General features: G+C 54.7%; 2 protein-coding genes across 11 annotated transcripts in view; one reads left to right on the forward strand and one right to left on the reverse strand.

Moving 5' to 3' along the window:
- The window catches only part of CARD14 (caspase recruitment domain family member 14), a 29402-nt gene extending 18680 nt beyond the window's left edge, over positions 1-10722 (forward strand). For 3 of the 7 annotated variants that reach the window (XM_086356505.1, XM_086356506.1, XM_086356504.1), the window contains exons 13-22: positions 1273-1333; positions 1511-1703; positions 3277-3403; positions 3576-3813; positions 4860-4923; positions 5647-5761; positions 6787-6960; positions 8904-9025; positions 9711-9826; positions 10441-10722. In XM_086356505.1, the coding sequence (XP_086212631.1) occupies positions 1273-1333; positions 1511-1703; positions 3277-3403; positions 3576-3813; positions 4860-4923; positions 5647-5761; positions 6787-6960; positions 8904-9025; positions 9711-9826; positions 10441-10636 (1406 nt within the window). In that variant the 3' untranslated portion in view covers positions 10637-10722. The remainder of the gene's footprint in view (positions 1-1272; positions 1334-1510; positions 1704-3276; positions 3404-3575; positions 3814-4859; positions 4924-5646; positions 5762-6786; positions 6961-8903; positions 9026-9710; positions 9827-10440) is intronic. The other 4 variants (XR_015147312.1, XR_015147313.1, XM_086356507.1 and 1 more) reach the window with 4 other exon arrangements.
- SGSH (N-sulfoglucosamine sulfohydrolase) lies at positions 10680-17836 on the reverse strand. 4 transcript variants are annotated; one of them, XM_086356513.1, is made up of 8 exons: positions 17706-17836; positions 16434-16594; positions 14814-14919; positions 14455-14605; positions 13954-14110; positions 13510-13591; positions 12817-13020; positions 10680-12026 (listed from the first exon to the last, which is right to left on the reverse strand). In XM_086356513.1, exons 1-8 carry the CDS (start codon positions 17800-17802, stop codon positions 11467-11469), a joined length of 1518 nt encoding a protein of 505 aa, XP_086212639.1. In that variant the 5' UTR covers positions 17803-17836; the 3' UTR covers positions 10680-11466. The 4 variants fall into 4 exon arrangements, with proteins under 4 accessions (XP_086212639.1, XP_086212642.1, XP_086212641.1 ...); XM_086356516.1 differs by having other exon boundaries at positions 10680-12084; XM_086356515.1 differs by lacking the exons at positions 13954-14110; positions 14455-14605.
- Between the last annotated feature and the right edge of the window lie 63 nt (positions 17837-17899).

Raw genomic sequence — 17899 nt, forward strand, 5'->3', positions numbered from 1 at the left:
TAGCTCCAGACACACACGTCCTCTCTCTGTCCTTCCCTGCTCTGACCCACGGACACTTGGGCCTCCCAGTGATACCAGAGGGCAACCGGCTTCCATCCTCACTGCTCCTCGCTGAGGTGCCTGCTGGGAACATTTCTGCCGCATGCTGGCACCTGAGACATTCCCATTTCTCCTGTGGCTTATTCCTCATATTTGTCACTTAACTGGTCCTGTCTCTTTCTCAAGGCACAGGCCCCTCACGGGCCTTGCCCCCCGCCTTGGGCCTTGCACAGAGCGGGAGCTTAGCATCTTGTCTGAATTTCACCTCACGGCCTCCAGGGAGTGCGTGTATCCCCACGCTGTCGCCTGGCAGCCCCTTCAGGACTGATGGCCTCAGGCTTTCTGTGGGTCACGTGACCAGAAACCTTGCCTCTTACAAATTCATTGCCATTTTTATTTATAACAGAGGCTCCACCCCAGATATAACCAACCTGGATGTGAGATCACAAACAGGATGAGTCAATGCTCTTTTTTTTCCCTTTTGTCATGACTGTGCACCAAGTCCTGGTTTATCAAATACATTGGGAGTGTATAATTTCACTTGGCTTTGACTGTGAGCACGAGTGTATGTTTATCTGTGAGCTGGGCACAGGCTGCCTGCAACTGGCGACCACTAGCTGTCTGAGAGCCCGCTGGTTCTCTGAGCAGCTCAGGAGGCAAGAAGGGCAGCCTTACGTGCAGGGAGGCTGACACCTGGGCTAGGGGCAGCCCATCTGCCTCAGATGGGCTTGGGGAGACTCTGAGGACATTTAGCCCTGCAGATTGCCAACTCAGAGTCCTGCTGTGGCCAGCTTGGGAGCAGGGTGCCCTGGGAGTCAGGAGGCAGCCAATGACCAGTGCCAGTGGTGGCTGCCACACAGAAATACAGGCCCAGAGTTATGCCAGATTTGATTTCTCAAGTGAAGACAGAAATCCAGATTCCAGATTCCCTATTTTGTAAAATGCTAGCAACTCAAATACTGCAAAAGGACACAATGTAGATTAAACCCTGACAAATGCATCTCCCCACCAGCCTCCTCTGTTTTAGCAGAGGTGAATCAAGGTTCTGGGCATCAAGGAAGGGAGGGGCAAGAGAAGGTTCTGCCTCAGCAAAACACAGAACAAGTAGGGGGGTGCCCGCTGCAGGGGCAGAGGTGACACTGAGGCTGCACGGGTGAGCCAAAACTCCTTCTGAAGTGGGGTGACCTTGAGGGCTGGCCCAGCTCCATACCTGAGCCCCTGGCTTCCTCCTAGACCTCCCTGAATCTGAGAACAGCCCGCAGCCGACTTCTGGGGACCTCTATCTCTCCGCCAGGTGAGCAGAGGGCTGGGGCTAGCAGGTGGCAGAGCAGAGTGAGGACTGTGTTCTCACTGTCAGCCTGTTTGAGGCTTGGGAAGGAGAATTCCAGAATGCTGGGACTAGAGGGGACCCAGGGGGAGACCCAAGCTCCTGCTCAAGGACACCTGAGCTCCGGCCCCTCCCTTCCTGCAGCTGCTTCCCAGTGAGGCGGAGGCCGGCCCGCAAGATCCTGAGCCAGGTCACCGTGCTGGCCTTCCAGGGGGATGCGCTGCTGGAGCAGATAAGTGTTATTGGCGGGAACCTCACGGGCATCTTCATTCATCGGGTCACCCCGGGCTCTGCGGCAGATGAGATGGCTTTGCGCTCCGGCACCCAGATTGTCATGGTGAGTGTGGCACCGGCCCCTCGAGCCCCGAGTATCCTCTTGAGGGTAGGGTCAGCGTGAGGGGCAGATAACCCAGGCAGCCATGGATTCAACTTGACAAAAATGGATTACTGGATTGGTCCACGCTCTTTTCTTGGGCTGACATAAAACAGAGTAACACAATGACTAGAGAGACTGTCCTGGTGACTCTCATCAAAACCCTGTGCCCTTCTCCACCCTGACATCCTTGAACTCGAGGGTGACCTACAAGCTGTTGAAGGCTGGACTACGCACCAGCTGAGCGGGCTTTGGGGATGAAGCAATCTTGGCCCAGGAATCTTCTGATAGAGATTACGAAAGATTCTGATGTGGGCTTTTTTTTTTTTTTTTTTTTTAATTGTAATAATCTTACTGTCACTTCATGTGTATGTGTTAAAATACACATACTAAAATTCACAATTTTAACCCTTGGGGACACACAAAAAATTTTTTTACTATAAAATATCCATTAAACTGCAGAAAACAAAAATGTACAACCTAATTATTATTAAGTGAGCACATGGACAGGGAGGTCACTTTGATGTTACCTAAAAACATCACTGATTCAATGGACATGAACTTGGGCAAGCTCCAGGAGATGGTGAGGGATAGCAAAGCCCAGCATGCTGTAGTCCATGGGGTCACAAAGAGTCAGACACGACTTGGCGACTGAACAGCAGCAACAACAAAAGCAGAATTATTAAGCATCAGGCCTTTTAAGATTAGCAGGAAATTTGAAAAACAGGCATCACCAATTCCTTCCAGGGTAGGGGGGTGTAGAGGGGGTGCAGGGCTGAGAGGGGGAGGGAGGGGCTGCACTGTCAATCAGGATTCCACGGACCCCACGGCTTCTCCCCACTATCCATGGGCTGAGCTGAGTTCTCCTCTGTCTCGAATGATCACACACAGAGCTCCTGACGTAAGCATCAGCCCACCCAACACAAAAGCCCTTCGTCACACTTCTAACAGTCCTGGTGAGATTCTCAATTGTCAGCTCACATTGTGGTTAAAGCAACAGATCCCCTTTATGAGACAGTCCTGATACTTGAATGGGGCCAATTCCGTTCTAATAGCATTAAAAACATCTCTGTTTTTCTCATTGTAAACATATCTACTCTCCTAAACCTAAACAACACTGGGAACAAATGGATAAGAGTGGATAAGAGCCCTGTGGATTTCACAGCTGGGGAAGGGTGACATGAGGGGTGCCCTGGCATCTGGTGGGTGGATGTCAGAGAGGTGCGAAACATCCTGCAGGGCCCAGGACGGCCCCAGATGTCCTCAGTCCCAAGCTGAGGACTCTGCTCCAGAATGCTCTAGAATGGAGCATATTGGAGAGCGGAAACTAGGCGCCCAGTGGCGATCTAAGTACCTGATCCGGGGTGGGAATGTGTGTAGCCTGGAGACCCTGCATCAGGGTGTCCTGACACAGGGCTCTGATAGGGGCAGATGGGTGTCTGGGAAGCAGTGAGTCTCCTGCAGGGCACATGCCTGCACTCAGACCGCAGCTGCAGAAACCTGGTCAACAGAAGTAACCCTCATGATCTTCCATCAGGTGGATTACGAGGCAACTGAGCCCTCGTCCAAGGCTGTCCTGGAGGGCATGACCCTGGAGCGGGCCGTCGGACTTCTCCAGAGGGTGAATGGCTTCTGCTGTCTGTCAGTGAAGGTCAACATGGAGGGTACACACTCCCCTATCCTCTCCACCCTCCCCCAGAGGCCACCGATGCCAACGCTCCCAGCTCACTGCAGAGCCAGGCTGCGCCCCAAGTCCACAGTGGCCCCCAAAGCAGAACTGTCCTCACGGGGCGTCACGGCCTTGGGCTTACCTGTTCCCATGTCCTCTTTGATCAGGTTATAAGAAGCTGGTCCAGGACCTGGAGGCCAAAGTGGCCACGTCAGGGGACTCCTTCTACATCCGGGTCAATCTGGCCCTGGAGGGGCGGGCGGAGGGAGAGCTTCAGGTGCGCTGCAACGACATCCTGCATGTCACAGACACCCTGTTCCAGGGCAGCAGCTGCTGGCACGCCCACCGTGTTGGCCCCTACAGCACCAAGGGCACCAAGCATGGCACCATCCCCAACTACACACGGTGAGCAGTCGTCCTGGCCTCCCACACCCGAGAGAGAGCCCAGGAACCTGCCCGGGGGAGAGGAGGGGACACTGCCTGGCCTTGCTTAGCCAGGAGGTCCCCTCCTGCCCTGGAGAAACAGCCTTCCCGAGGCTCCCTTCACTGCCCAGGGATATGGGGTGGGGCACCTCCAAGAAGTGGAATCTCCAATGTGCGACCCGCCAGGTTCACTGCTTAGATGGGCTTCCTTTGTGAAAAGGGATGGACCTGAGTCCTAGAGCATTCTAGGGTATGTGGGACCAGTTTCTCATCTTCAGCACTATGGATGTTTGGGGCTGGCTCATCGTTTGTTGTGGGGGACCGTCCTGGGCACTTTGGAATGCTGAGCAGCATCTCAGCCTCCACCCCTGGATGCCAGTAGTGCCCCTGGCGCCCCACCCCTGCTAGTGCTGACAACCTAAAATCTCTCCAGACATTGCCAGTGTCCCCTGGGGGAAGGTGACCCATCGTGCAGGTGTGTCCAGGACTATCAGAAAGCCCCGTGTCCTGGGGAACCCCCTCAGTCCCGGGCCAACTGGGACAGCCAGTCACCCTTCCTGGGAGCAACAGTTCCCCTGCTCAGAATCACGCTCTGTAGTAGATCAACCATAAGGCACCAAGCATGGTGTCTCGTCCAGCTCCTCTCAAGCCTCACTGCAAATTCTGCCACCTGGAGATCAGACTCAGCAGATGCAGGGAGAGGCCTGAGACTCTGCATTTCCAGGCCCTCTCTGGGTGGTGCCAGGCTGAAATCCTCAGGCCACACTGGGACTAGTGAGGTCCTGGAGTGATGGCCTCCACCCCACTCAGACTGTGTTGCCTGGACCCTCCCTCAGAACAATTCAGTTAGCATCTCCAGGGGCGGGCTGGGGCTCTGCAGGTGTTTAAGAACACCAGGGGACTACTGGGCTGCTGGGGTGAATGACCGTGGTGGGGGAAGTGGGGATGTCCCAGAGCACTGTGCAGGGGCCCACCTCTCCCGTCCAGCCCTCCCTGCAGCTGGGCTGGGGTTGTTCTCCTCCACACAGGGCTCAGCAGCTGCTCATCGCCCTCCTCCAGGACATGGCTCATCAGAGCACTGTGACCCGCAAGGTGAGGTGGGGAGCTCACCCGGTCAGTCCAGGTCCTAGACAGGGGATCCCCCTTGGGTGAGCTCTGCCTCTCCCCCGACTGGCCTTCCTTCTCTCCCAACTCACATCATCCTGAGGGAGGGGCCCAGTCAACCCCTCCTTCCATCTGCAAAATCATAGCCCTACCTGGGGTGGGCTGGAAAACTGTGGGCACTGACTGAGGGTCCCACGTGGAGAGTGTAGGCTGCTGACCTGAGGTGGGCTGACCTGGTGTGTCTCTTCCCCGCCGTTCAAACCTTCACTTGGGTCTGCATACTGCCCAGCCTGCAAGATCTATTATGTGCAGATATATTGTGTATGCTCCCTGCCTCTTGCTCCCAGGTCACCCCATTTGCCCACTATGTGCACCCCACTCTTATTCCCCACTGAGGCTGGGCACCATTAGGTTGCCCCGACACAGAACACTCAGCTGCCCCTGAGCAAGGCACTAGGGCAGCCCCCGGGATCATGGCAGGGCTAGCCTGGGGGAACCCTACTCTTCCTTCCTGCCTCCCACTCCCTGCCTTCCGTAGGGAGGGCTCAGCCTGAGGACTCTCTTTGGCCACCCCTCATCTCCCATCCTCTGCCATGGGGCCTGGGCCTCCTGATTGTTCAGTGGGCGCAGCCTGGGGCCAGAGATCACCCTGAATTTGGGGGGGGGGGGCAGGCCTCCAGCACTGTTTGACGTTCCTTCTCCCTCATCCAGCAGTCGTCTGGGGGAGCCCAGAAGTTGGTCCGCATTGTCAGTATGGACAGAACCAAGGCCAGCCCTCTGTGGTCAAGCTTTGAAGGGAGCCAGTCGGACCCGAGCCGGGTAGAAGGTGAGGTGGGTGGAGCTGGTGGAGGGTCTTCAGGGGCCACAGTGGTTGGGCAGCTTGGTCAGGATACCACCACTCATCTAGGCCAGAATCTGTTTTAAAAATCATAATGGATGTCTATGTGCTCTTCTGGAAAGCAGTTGTTATACACTCTTAGTGACCTTTAACTGATGCTCCTACTTCTGTAACCTACCCCAAAAGATGGTCCGAAGCCCCTGGTACAGTCATCTGGACAGCAGTCCTTTTAGAATAGTAAAGTCTAAATACTCTCCAAATGCCCAACACTCCACAAACCAGTGGGCCCTCAGACAGCTGCTGTTTTTAAAAGTCCCAGGGAATATAGCAGTTGGGGTGGGGGACAGTGGTTGTGACAGGGGCCAGCACAGCACAGACCCCTGCGCAGGTAAAACTGTGTGATGAGATAAGCAGAAGTTAATTTAGAGAAAGGTAAACCATTTTGAGTTTATTTTCTTGAAAAGTGCTTTGAGTGCCCGTGTCCTTAGTCACTTCAGTCATGTCTGACTCTTTGCGACTCTATGGCCCCCAGGCTCCTCAGTCCACAGGCAAGAAAAGTGGAGTGGGTTGCCATGCCCTCTTCCAGGGGATCCTCCCAATCCAACCTGCATCTAATATTACTGAAATGACCAGGAGAGGAGAGAGGGAAGGAGGGAAGGACTGGGATCATGTGTCCCTGAGGATGAGGCTAAGGAAGAAGACACAGGAAGCTTCCAGACTGTTTGGAAGGATAAACTCAGGTTTTCTATTCTCCCTGTGAGCCAGACAGGGAAAAGAGTTTAAGCTGCAGCCTATAAAGGCGATCCTAGAGAAGCAGGACATCTAATCAGCAAGTACAAAGAAACCAGCCAGGGCAGGTGTGGAGGCCATGGTGCATTGTGCAGGAGCCCGGTGTACCCGCGTTACTTCAGGGGCTGGGCTGCAGCAGCGAGCAAAGCAGACACAGGCCGTCCTGGGGGCGGGGGCTGCTTCAGCCCGGCGCCCAGCCCACTTGCGGCTCCTTCCTCCCACAGACCCCTCCACCGTGTGCTTTTGGACCGAGAGCTGCTTCACCCTGGTGCCCTACACCCTGGTGCACCCCCACAGGCCCAGCCGGCCCCGGCCTGTGCTCTTCGTGCCCAGGGTGGTCGGGAAGATCCTGATTGAGAAGCTGTGCCTCTTCCAAGGGTTTAAGAAATGCCCAGCAGGTACACTCTCACCTGGGAGTCCCACCTGACTGTCAGGTGGCGAGGCGAGGCCTTGGCAGAATGCTGTATCTGCTTTCAAGGGGGTGGATGACAGAGGAGTGGCCAAAACAAAGGACCACAAACCAGGGGGCTTAAAACAGCAGAGATGTATTCTCTTAGTGTTCTGAAGGCTGGAAGTCTGAAGTTAAAATGTCTCCACAGGCTGCCCTTTCTCCAAAGGCTGCGGTGGAGGGCATCCTTCCTGCCTCTGCCTGCTCTGGTGGCTGATGGTGGCTTGTGACTCTAACACTGATCTCTGCCTCCTCATCTGTGTGTCCCTCTGCCTTCACATTACTTTCTTATGAGGAGCCAGTCATTGAATTTCAGACCACCCTACTCCAGTACAACCTCCTCTTAACTAACAGCATCTGCAAAGATCTTATTTCCAAATAAGGTGAAAATCTGAGGTTTCAGATGGCCATGGATTTGGGATGGGGGAGGGGTGGGGCAAAGCACAGCTCTGCTGGCAGCTAGGTTTGTACTTCATGGAGTCATACAACCAAAGGGCTCCATCCACCTACCCAAAGCCACTCAATATAGAGCCATTGAGATGAACTGGCCAGTGGGAATCCTGGGTCCCAGTGGCCCTGCTCTGCAGGAAAGGTGGCTCAGCTGGCTGGAGGGCAGGAGTTAGCTCCTTGGCACTTTCTTCCGTCCAGAGAGTCGGGTTACAATGTGAGGGTGAACAGGGCCCTGTTCTTTTCTCCTGGAGTTCACAGAGGGGACAGAGGGGAGCAAGTGTGGACCACACAGTTCCTCCAGTGAGCACCAGCTGTGTGTCAGGCTCTGTGCAGAGGGTTGCAGGCCCTGGGTGTCTAGTCTGCGCCTCTGGAGACAGACACCTAAACACGTGGCAGGCTGACTTGTCTAAGCTCCACAAGTGGCCCAGAGGGGAATTCTTTGGAGAGGGGTAGGGGTGAGGGTGGGGATGACAGGCAGGCGTTTGTGAGCAGAACAAGGCAGTCCAGGCTGCCTTGCAGAATGTGCAAAGTGCTGAAGTAGGACGGGGAGGAGGCGGTGGGTGCCTGGAAGTGCCGTGGGCTAGGGGATGGGATCAGGCCTGATCTTTGAATGCCTGTTTTGAAAGCAGAATAGAAGACAGATTGGAGAAGCTAAAGACCACTGGAACACTCGGGGCCAGAGGTGGTACAGCAAAGCCACAGCAGGGAAGAGAGGGTAGTCCCAAGAGCTGTCTGCAGGGTCTGGTGGTGCTCTGGAGGGTGGAAGCTAGCAGGATGGCACATACGATTCTCACTTGGGAGAGTGGGTGCTATTCAGGAAGAAGGGAAATGTAGGGGTGTGTTCTAACATGTTTATACAGGGCAGGAGTTCTCAGCCTGGGCATGACATTCAGGGTCCTTCTCTATTGTGGGCTGTCCTGTGCATCACAGATGGGTAAGATACCTGGGCCTCAACCCACTCCATGCCAGGAGCAGAGCCCCTCCCCCAAAGCTGTGACAGTCAGAAATGTCTCCAGACATTGCCAAGTGTCCCTTGGGGGCGAAATTGCCCCTGGTTGAGAACCACTGATTTAAGGGCTTGAAGGGATTTTTGGGTGTAAGAAGTTGCATATGTAAGTTTGGGGCTTGGGAAGTGATGGGAGAGGGGTTTATCTACATCTGTCTATCCTTCCTTCTTTCCCTCCATCCTTCCTTCCACCCAACCTTCCATCCATCCACTCACATCCTGGCATTGACTGGGTACCCGCTGTGTCTGAGTTTAGGGTGAATGTGCAGGGCACAGACTCCTCCAAGCAGACAGAGCAGGGTCAGGTTTATAAAGAGGAAACCCTAGCAAGAGCTTTCCCTAGAGCTCACAGGGGTCTGTGGGGGTGGGGGGTGTTCAGCACGGGCTCTTGAGGGAGCAGCTGGGTGTGTGACATCCCCATCAACTGTCACCTTCAGAGTACTTGAGCCAGGAGGAGTATGACACCTCCAGCCAGAGAGGGGACATCATCCAGGAAAGAGAGGCATCCGGTGGCCTCTACTGTGTCACCCGCAGAGCAGTTGAGTCCCTCATGGGAAAGGTAAGGGGTTGGGTGGGGGTTGGGAGGAACTCCATCTCCAGAGGAGGGCGGGGGGAGAAGGCAGGAAGGGCCAACCTCCAGAGACCCCTGGAGCACCCAGGATTGGTGCTTAGCTCATCTCTGGCTCCATCACAGAAAGATCAAACCCTGTTTCTGCCATGTGAGGTCCATGTGACCTTGAGCAAGACTTAACTTCCCTGAATCTGTTTCCTTGACACAGATGTTTAGTAAACATTTGTTAAATGAATGAATAAAATGGAGATAACACTCCATGTTTTAAGGTTCAGACAAATATATGAAAAGCTCACGGAGAATGATAAAATTTTCTGTTGATACAAAGCAGTTAGGAACAGCTATGATCCAGAGGCCCAGTGGCCCCATCTCCTTCTAACCCCCAAAGAGGCTGATGGAGCCACCAACTCCTAGGGTTTGAGCTCCACACAAAGCCTCCCTCAATCCCAGTGGCCTCTGATTTTTAATTCAGAAGTGAAAAGTCAAATGGATGGAAACTTTTAAAACTGTACAGAAAACATGCTCATATACAAAGGGGCATGCCCAAATTCTTTCCCCATCTCCTTTGCAAACTTCAGTCCTGCCTGTATGCTTCTCTCCATGTTTCCCCTGAGTGTGGGCTCCCCTCGTGTCCTCTGAGGCTAAGGCTCACTTCTCTCCCCACGTCCCCCAGAACACCCACGCCCTCCTGGACATCCAGCTGGACAGTGTCTGTGTCCTGCACAGGATGGAGATTTTCCCCATCATTATCCATGTCTCCATCAATGAGAAGGTGGCAAAGAAATTCAAGTAGGTGCACCCCTGGGGGCCAGTGGTGGGGTTTGAACAGGCTCTGGAACTCCCCGTGAGGCCCACGGTGAACATGTCCGGAGCCTGTGTTGGGGTTTCCAGGATCTCACCCTGTGCCAGCCCCAGAGTGTCACAGATCAGTTCCCCCGCAACATCCAGGACAAAGGTCCTGCAGCCAGCCCCCAGGAGTAACCCAGAGGACAGTAAGGTGAGACCCTAGAACCTGACCTCGGCTAAGTCCATACATTTCCTGGGGTACAGTTAACAGTCCAACCATGTTAGGTGAGGACAGAGACTGAAAAACACTACTTGGTTCATAACTGGGACAAACCCAGATGTCCTGCTGCTTCCTTTATAATTTGAGAACTGAACTTGTAAACTAGACCACCTTCCATTAGTACAACATCATCTAGGGCCCCAATTGTATTTTCTTCATGAGGGGCTGGGCTACCTCTAATCAGGCCACCCATGTCTAGGGCATCTAGACAGCTGTTGCATCATCGGTCCACCCAGGCCCCTAGAATTCCAAGCTGGCAGCTGATTTCTGGGGCTCTGTGTCGGGAGACAGGTGCAAAACTCTCCCTAAGCCACCCTCCCATCTCCGGCCCTGGCAGGAAGGCTCTGCAGCGGCTAGGTACCACAGAGGACCAGCTCCTGGAGGCCGCCAGGCAGGAGGAGGCTGAGCTGGATAAAGTGCCCTGTCTATATAGCAGCCTGGCCCCCGAAAGCTGGAGTGACCTGGATGCCCTGCTCGGCTGCGTCCGCCTGGCCATCACGGATGAGCAAAGGAAGGTCGTGTGGACAGAGTAGAGGCCTTGCTGATGGCCCCTGTGTCATGAACAAATTCAGAAAATGAGCTTTGATATATTTTACTAAAATAAAAAGCTTTTACAAAATGCTCAGGCCAGTGGCTTCCCTCCCACGTTCCGCAGGATGGAGATGATAAGGGTGGGGAGGGCGACAGGAGCCCATCCACTTGACAGAACACCCCTTTTCTGGGCTTTCCCAGGCAGAGCTTCTGCTCCCAGGTGGGCGGAGGCAGGGAAGGTCTGAAGCACTCCACGAGTGCTGTCTGTGCTACAGACTCATGTTCATCCAGGATTTACCCAGTGAATAGGGCAGTTTCATGCCTCAGCAGTGGCATCTTCATCCTGGGACCCTCTCAAAAAGAAGGGTAAGCTCTGCTCATACAGACCCCAGGATGAAACCCATCACTCAAGGAGCCTGCCAAGAATCAGCAATCTCACAGAAACCCAGCCCAGGGGTTGGGAGCCTGACTATGGGCAAAGTGAAGGAAGAAGAAAGCCCAAAGGTCCTTTAGAGGCTCCCTGTCCAGACCAGGATTGACAGATGCTGTCCCCACACTGAGTGTGGTCTGCACCCACCCACCACCCTCGTGGCATATGGAAACCCATCTCCTCTCAGGTGAGGGGCACAAGAATGTCTGTGGTTTCCAAAGAACCAAGAGGGTCTTAAGCCCCATGTCCCAACCCCTTTTTTCCCTGCAGGTCCCCAGACCATCCTCACGTGTCACAGGTTGGGGATACTGCAGCATCTTGGGTACCCCCCAGGAATTCATGTGCTGGGACGCGGCTCAGACTCAGGACAGCAGGCCCCCTACTGTAGGGGCAGGAAGGGCCTCACAGTTCGTTGTGGAGCGGCCGGCACTGGGGAGCCAGTTTCTCCTCCAGCACCCCATCTGGAGCACACACCCAAGGGTCATGGGTCTCCCACTGCCACTTGACCAGCTGGGTCTGAAGCAGTTCCAGAACCTGGGTATAGCGGGGGTCGGCAGCCAGGTTGTGGGTCTCGTGGGGGTCCTGGTTCCTGTCATAGAGCTCCCAGCGCTCCCGGTAGTAGTACTGATGCAGGTCCTTATACCAGCCCGTGGGCTGGCCAGCTGTGGTGCGATTCAGCAGGTCCTGAAAGGTCGGCGAGATGTAGAAGTCCTGGTCGATGGGGAAGGGCATCTTGAAGTGGAGGTTGTGCACCAGGTGGAAGTTCTCGTGGTGCACGGAGCGCATGGGGTAGGACATGGTGACCTCATGGTAGCTCTGGCTGCCGAAGACTGTGGTCCAGAGGGGTTCTGCCTCCAGCACTGGGAGGAGGGACCGCCCAGTGAGCTGGACGGTCTTTGTGCCAAAGATGGCATAGCTAGGGTAGGGGATGGAGAACCAATCCAAGATGGTGGGCGTGAGATCTGGAAAGGAGATGGCATCTCAGCAGGGTGGGCCCTCCAGGGCACTAGGTCCAGCCCCCTGGAAAGGGTGAATCCAAACCACTCTGGAAGCTGGTGGGCCGCCTCGCACATCAAATCACCAACAGGGGGAAGCTGCTATGGTCAACCCATCGCTGCTGCATCACCCTCCAGGCTATGATGCCTTCAATATAACAGGAGGCCCCAATTTGGTGACACCCAGAATTCTAAAATCCGTGAGGAAGGCCCCTAGGGACCTATTCCTGCTCTGTGTTGCAGCCCTAACACTCCCTGACCTTGGAGCCAAAGGGAGATGTGAGTCCTGAGCCATGGGGGCCCAAGCATGTTACTGCCCTGACCCCTCAAAGTGGGTTCAAGGCGCATCAGAATCACCTGGAAACTTATCAGAAATGCAAATTCTTGGACATCATCCCAGACCTACTGAATCAGACTCTATGCAGTGGGATATCTGGATCCTAGCAAGTGCTCCCGGTGACTGATGCTCCCTAATGGTCCAGTGGAAAAATGACAGGCGTGAAGGCAGTGAGACCCAAATTAGAATCCAAGTTTGGTGCTTACAAGCTGTGTGACCTTGGGCTTCTTCGTTTACATCTCTGAGCCTCATTTTTGCAACTGCAGAATGGGGGTGACCACCCCTTTCTCAGTGGAGTAGCAACCACATAAGGTAGTGGGTAAGGAGCAACATCTGGACATTGTGGTCCCACTGAACATTCACTTCCTCCCCCACCCCCCCCACCACCCGATCCCTGCTGTATGGGATGCAGAGTCTTACCTAAGAGGCTCACGTAGGCCTCACTGACCTGGCCCCAGCGTTTTGGATGCTCTGGAGACGATACCAGCATGGGCTCTGCAGTGCCTGGCCAGTACAGGTTGGTCCTGCCACTGGGGAAGGGGATCCCATTGTCGGACGTGAAGATGACCAGGGTGTCATTCAGGACACCTGCTCCACGCAGCTCCTGGAGCACGAGTCCAATCCCTGCAGGGTGTGGAGGGGAGAGCAGAGCTCAGACACAGACAGACGCGCAGTCATGGGAATGTGTGTGCACTCCTGCCTTTCTTCATCAGACCCTGCACCATCGATTCCTTCAGTCACCCCTGCCTTCCTTCCCACCAGCCAGGCCTCCTGCCCAGCAGATCCTAAGTCAAGGATCTCGAGATGACATAATCCTAAAGTACCTAAGCAGTCCTTAAATCAAGTGATGAGTGTCTTTATATAAAGAGGAGGGACAAAGGCTAAAGAAAAGACACGGGAGGAAGACATATGATAACAGAGGCAGAGATCAGAGTGAAGCAGCCACAAGCCAAGGAACACTTGGGGCCATAGGAAGCTGGAAGAGGCAAGAAGAACTCTCCCTCAGAGGCCCCTAAGGAAACACAACCCCACAACGTTGTGACTTCTGGCTTCTGGCCTAAGACGGGAGCCTGAGATGTGCCCTATCCCATCGCCTGGGCTCCCTGAACCCACCTTGGTCCATCCGGCCAATGGTGGTGTACTGAGCGGCCAGGTCAGCTCGGGCGGCTGGGGTGTCAGGGACGAAGTAAGGCACCTAGGATGGGGCAGGTGGGTGGGAAGTCAAGGTTAGAACAGACGGGTTGGGGAGGAGACAGAGTGGTCAGTCCTTAAATTGGGGTGGGAGATACAGGTGCCAGCCCTGCTCCCAGGGCCTGAAATCACCTTCCTTCCTGAATGGATTAATCCAGAAGAACCATGCTTCTGGGAACATCATCCATGTCTTTTCCCTTTTCTCTGCCATCCCATGGATGGGGACCTGGCTCCAATGAGTCAGAGAATCTCTTCTTACACACGTGGGGCCAGGGCTGCAAACCCACCAGAGGGGCACAGGTCCCCCGATTTACAAAGCGGAAGAAGAAAAGTAGTTCTTGAAAACGTGGAGAGGGACCCTCCTACCTGCACATCCTTCGGGTTGTAGGTCTGGGGGGTCCAGTCTGGAATCCGCCCCATGCCACTCTCCCCATTGCCAAACTTCTCACAGAACGCCCCATACTGTGGCTGGGAGTGCCCGCAGCGGTGGGGGTCATGGAAGGCAACATAGAGGAAAAAAGGCCTGCAGGTGGAGGGATGGGCTTGAGCGTTGAGGTCAAGGTCAGATGGCTGACCATCACCCTACTTCTACCCTGGGGAGCCTCATCCTTCAGGAAGGAACACCCCTCAGCTTTGCCTACTCCCCAACAACTGATAACCTGTGATCTGTGCCACCTCAGGCTCCCCATGTCTCCTCTTCCTCTGACCAGATCAACTTGAGTATCTGGAATCTTCTCCCCCACCCACACCCCATCTGTCTGAGGACTCCAAGAATCCCAACCAAAGATTCTGGGAGCTGCATCTAGTATCAACTGCCCAGAGGTCTGGCTAGGTGAGGGCGGTAAGGGGGCGGGAGTCTCTGCACACCTGTCACCCCGCGTCTGCAGGAATTTCCGGACCAGCAGTTTAATTCTAGTGATGTTCCGCCCGACCTGGAGGACAGAGCCATTCTCCTCCGTGTATGCAAAGTCAAATGGATACACCATCTCCGGCCCCACGTGCTTCTTCCCAATGATGCCTGGAGCCAGAGAGATAGGCCTGTTCAGAGCCCCTTTGGTCTCCCATTCCCTTCTGCCCCCTGCTCTGCTCCCCAGACCCTGTGTCTTGCTATGGACTCCAGGAGGGCAGCAGAACCCTTGTTCTCATGTGCCCAAAGCCCAGTCAGGATCTCTGGGGCAGGATGGGAAGTTGCTCTCTTGCCCCTGGGGCCACACGAAGCCCCTCACCTGTGTGAATGCCAGCTCGGCCCAGCAGCAGTGGCAGGCTCTGCACCCGGTCGAAGGAGTTGAAGTGGTGGACATCCTGGTGCAGGCCATACATTCCATTCTGATGCTGCAAGCAGAGACGCTGTGATGCAGGATGCCACCTGGTCCTACTACCCCTGCCCTCCGTCCCGCCTGCAACACTCCCGCTCTCCCAGGCTCACCAACCTGGCCCTTCACAGGCCCCTGATTTAGCGCCCTCGGAGAGGTTTTCTCCGTCTTTCACTCCCCGCCGAACAGGCCCACAGGTCCTTCCCATGGGACTTTGGGACTTGTATTTCCCAGGAAATACAACAGACTGGGAGGATGTATAACAAAATTAGGAGTAGCCTTTATTTTCTTCTTTTTGCATATCTATACTTTCCGATTTTTCTATCAAGACCACATACTATTGAGTGAAAGCCATCCCAGCAAGCCGTTTTATAGCATGAAAGAAACTGTCATACATGTTACAAACTCACACTATAGAGACACAAGTAGGTAAATCCCTGTCCTTATTCCTGCAGCCTACTGTCCAGAGGTGAGCATGGCCTACAGCTGCCTGATTAACCTTTCAGGAAGCTTCTGTGTTCCGGTCACTGTCTCCTCTTCATGTAGGCCTTCTCCTCACTGGCTCAGGCTCTCAGAAAGAAACGCACAGACCACAGCTGTGCTCCCATAAAATAACGTTGTGAGGTAACACATTAAGAGTAAGTGCCCATGGACACCTGGTTCACAGTAGCATTATTCCAACAGCGAAAGGTGGAATCAACCCAAGTGTCCATTAACAGATGAATCGATAGACAAAATATGCTCTATCACACAATGGAACACTACTCAGCCTTGAAAAGTAGTGAGTTACTGACACGTGCCACTACTCAGGTGAAGCTCTGGGACATTATGCTGACTGAAACCAGCCAGTCACATAAAGGCAAATACTGCGTGATTCCACTTACGTGAGGTACCAAGAGTAACCAAATTCTCAGAGACAGAAAGTTGACTAGTGGTTGTGGCTGGTGGTGCAGTGGGAAGGAATTACTGTTTAATGGGGACAGAGTTTCAGTCTGGGGTGATAAAAACGTCCTGGATGGTGGTGATGGTTACACAACAATGTAAATGTACTTAATGCCACTGAGCTGTATCCTTAAAACAGTTAAAATAGTAAACTTTTACATTATATATATGTGTGTGTGTGTATATATATATGTGTCGGCTCAATAAAAATAGAGTAAGTGCCTTAAATGGCAGCTTTTACTGTCACACAAGCTCCTGGGACAACATCATGACAACAATGAACACTGGGTTGAGCAAATACCTGCCAGGCATCTTACTATGAGCTTTACACATAGGGTGTTAACTTGGCCAATCCTACAGTAACCCCAGGAGTGAGCTATTATCATGACCCCATCTTACAGGCGAAGAGACTGAGGCTCACAGAGGTAAGTGATTGCTCACAGTCACAGAGTGGTGGAGCAGGGCTGCACTTGGACTATTTGGCTGGGGGTGAGGGAGGGAAGGTGGACAATGCCCAGGGAGACAAGGGAAGTGTTCTCAGCAGCAGAGGCATTGGGGCACTCCCTCCTCCTGCCTCCCTGCCGCCCTCACCTGGGGCAGGCCAGTGAGGAGGCTGGCGCGGCTGGGTGAGCAGCTGCTGACAGAGGTGAAGGCATTGCGGAAGACAAGACTCCGGCGGGCCAAGGCGTCCAGGTGAGGGGTAGAGATGGCGCTGTTGTTGTAGGCGCCACTCTCAAAGCCTCCGTCGTCCGCTGAGGAAGATGGAAAACAAAGGACATAGTGGGCTGGGCTCAGAAGGAGCAGCATAGGGGAGAAAGACCTGGGTCCTGTTGCAGTGGCCTGGGCCAGTGATGGCTAGGCGGTTATGATACCCGGGCAGGTGTGATACCTAGCAGGTGTGATTCCCAGGTGGCCATGATATTCAGCAGGCCTGTTACTTGAGTAAGAATGCCACCAGACATGTATGAAAAGTGGGTGAACATGTTAGGAGGCAGAGAGAAAACTCAGGTAACCCTGAGATCCAGGTAGGGATGCCCATGCAGTCCTGGGTTCTGAAGACATGCATGAGGATATGGATCAATGCGCAAGTTCTCTGCCCATGCCCCTAGGAGTGGGGGAGCCGAAGGGAGTCCCTCAGTGCAGGGCTGTTTGTGTTACAATTAGCTGAAGGGCCTGCCCAAGACCACAATGTTAATCAGAAAGCGAGACCCTGGCAGACAGCCAGACCTCAAAAGCGGAAAGAATCGGGTTGTCTTGTGAGAGCTGGGCCCTGGTTACCCAAACAGGAAGTCTCGTGAACAGCAGGGCGCTAGAGGAACTTCGGGTTTCAGGGTGGTGGGGGCTAGTGGAGAAGGTGGGTAGGGGGCTGCTCTCCTCAGCCAGGAGGAGGAGAGCTGAGCTACAGCGCTCTGGGGTCTAAAAGAGGAAGGGCAAACGGGGTTATCACTGCTGGAGAGAAGATGAGAGCCCTAGGGCACCCTGGCTGGTCTTTGGGGCCTTGGGCACCAGCCCCTCTTCTGGCATCCACTCCGTAATCTCTGGAAAATCGCCCAGCCTCCCCTGCGGAGGCGGAGACCGCAGGGCTAGCCCGGGCTGCTCCGGGGTACAGGGTCAGAACCCGGGTCAGGAGAGGAGTGTGAACGCTGGTGCTGATACCTCCAGACCCTCCAGTGGGCAGGGCCGCCTCTGCCTGCCTCTCCAAGGAGCTGACCACAAAGAGTCTGGGGCCAGCAAATAAAGGAGACGGGGAAAGAATGGAAATGGGGGCTGCAGGGCACCGAGAGTTAGCACTGGCCGCTTCTGGGAGAGCCAACCGGCGGCGGTGGAGGGCAGTACCAGGGGTGCCAGCGGGTCAACACTTACCGAGGATCAGCAGCACGTTCCGGGGGCGCGCCCGGTGCACACAACAGAGACCCACGGAGATCAACAGCACCCAGCAGCCCTGCCCAGAGCTTCGCATGGTGGCGGCTCCAGCCCGGGCCCCGCCCCGGCTCCCCGCCCCGCGGTCATGTGAGCACCAGAGCCGCCCCGCCCCACCCTCGGTCACGTGTACACCA

Source organism: Bos grunniens, chromosome 19 (assembly GCF_055505025.1).
Source record: "Bos grunniens cultivar Pamir isolate PY7600 chromosome 19, Bosgru_T2T1.0, whole genome shotgun sequence".
NCBI lineage: Eukaryota > Metazoa > Chordata > Mammalia > Artiodactyla > Bovidae > Bos > Bos grunniens.

Excerpts from the sequence above, each read along its gene's own strand:
- SGSH (XM_086356513.1), bottom strand. The coding sequence starts at position 17,802 with ATGCGAAGCTCTGGGCAGGGCTGCTGGGTGCTGTTGATCTCCGTGGGT. Across the intron at positions 14,920-16,433 it reads TCCTCACTGGCCTGCCCCAG|CATCAGAATGGAATGTATGG; the intron begins GTGAGGGCGGCA and ends CTCTGCTTGCAG. Across the intron at positions 13,021-13,509 it reads CATTGGCCGGATGGACCAAG|GGATTGGACTCGTGCTCCAG; the intron begins GTGGGTTCAGGG and ends CACACCCTGCAG.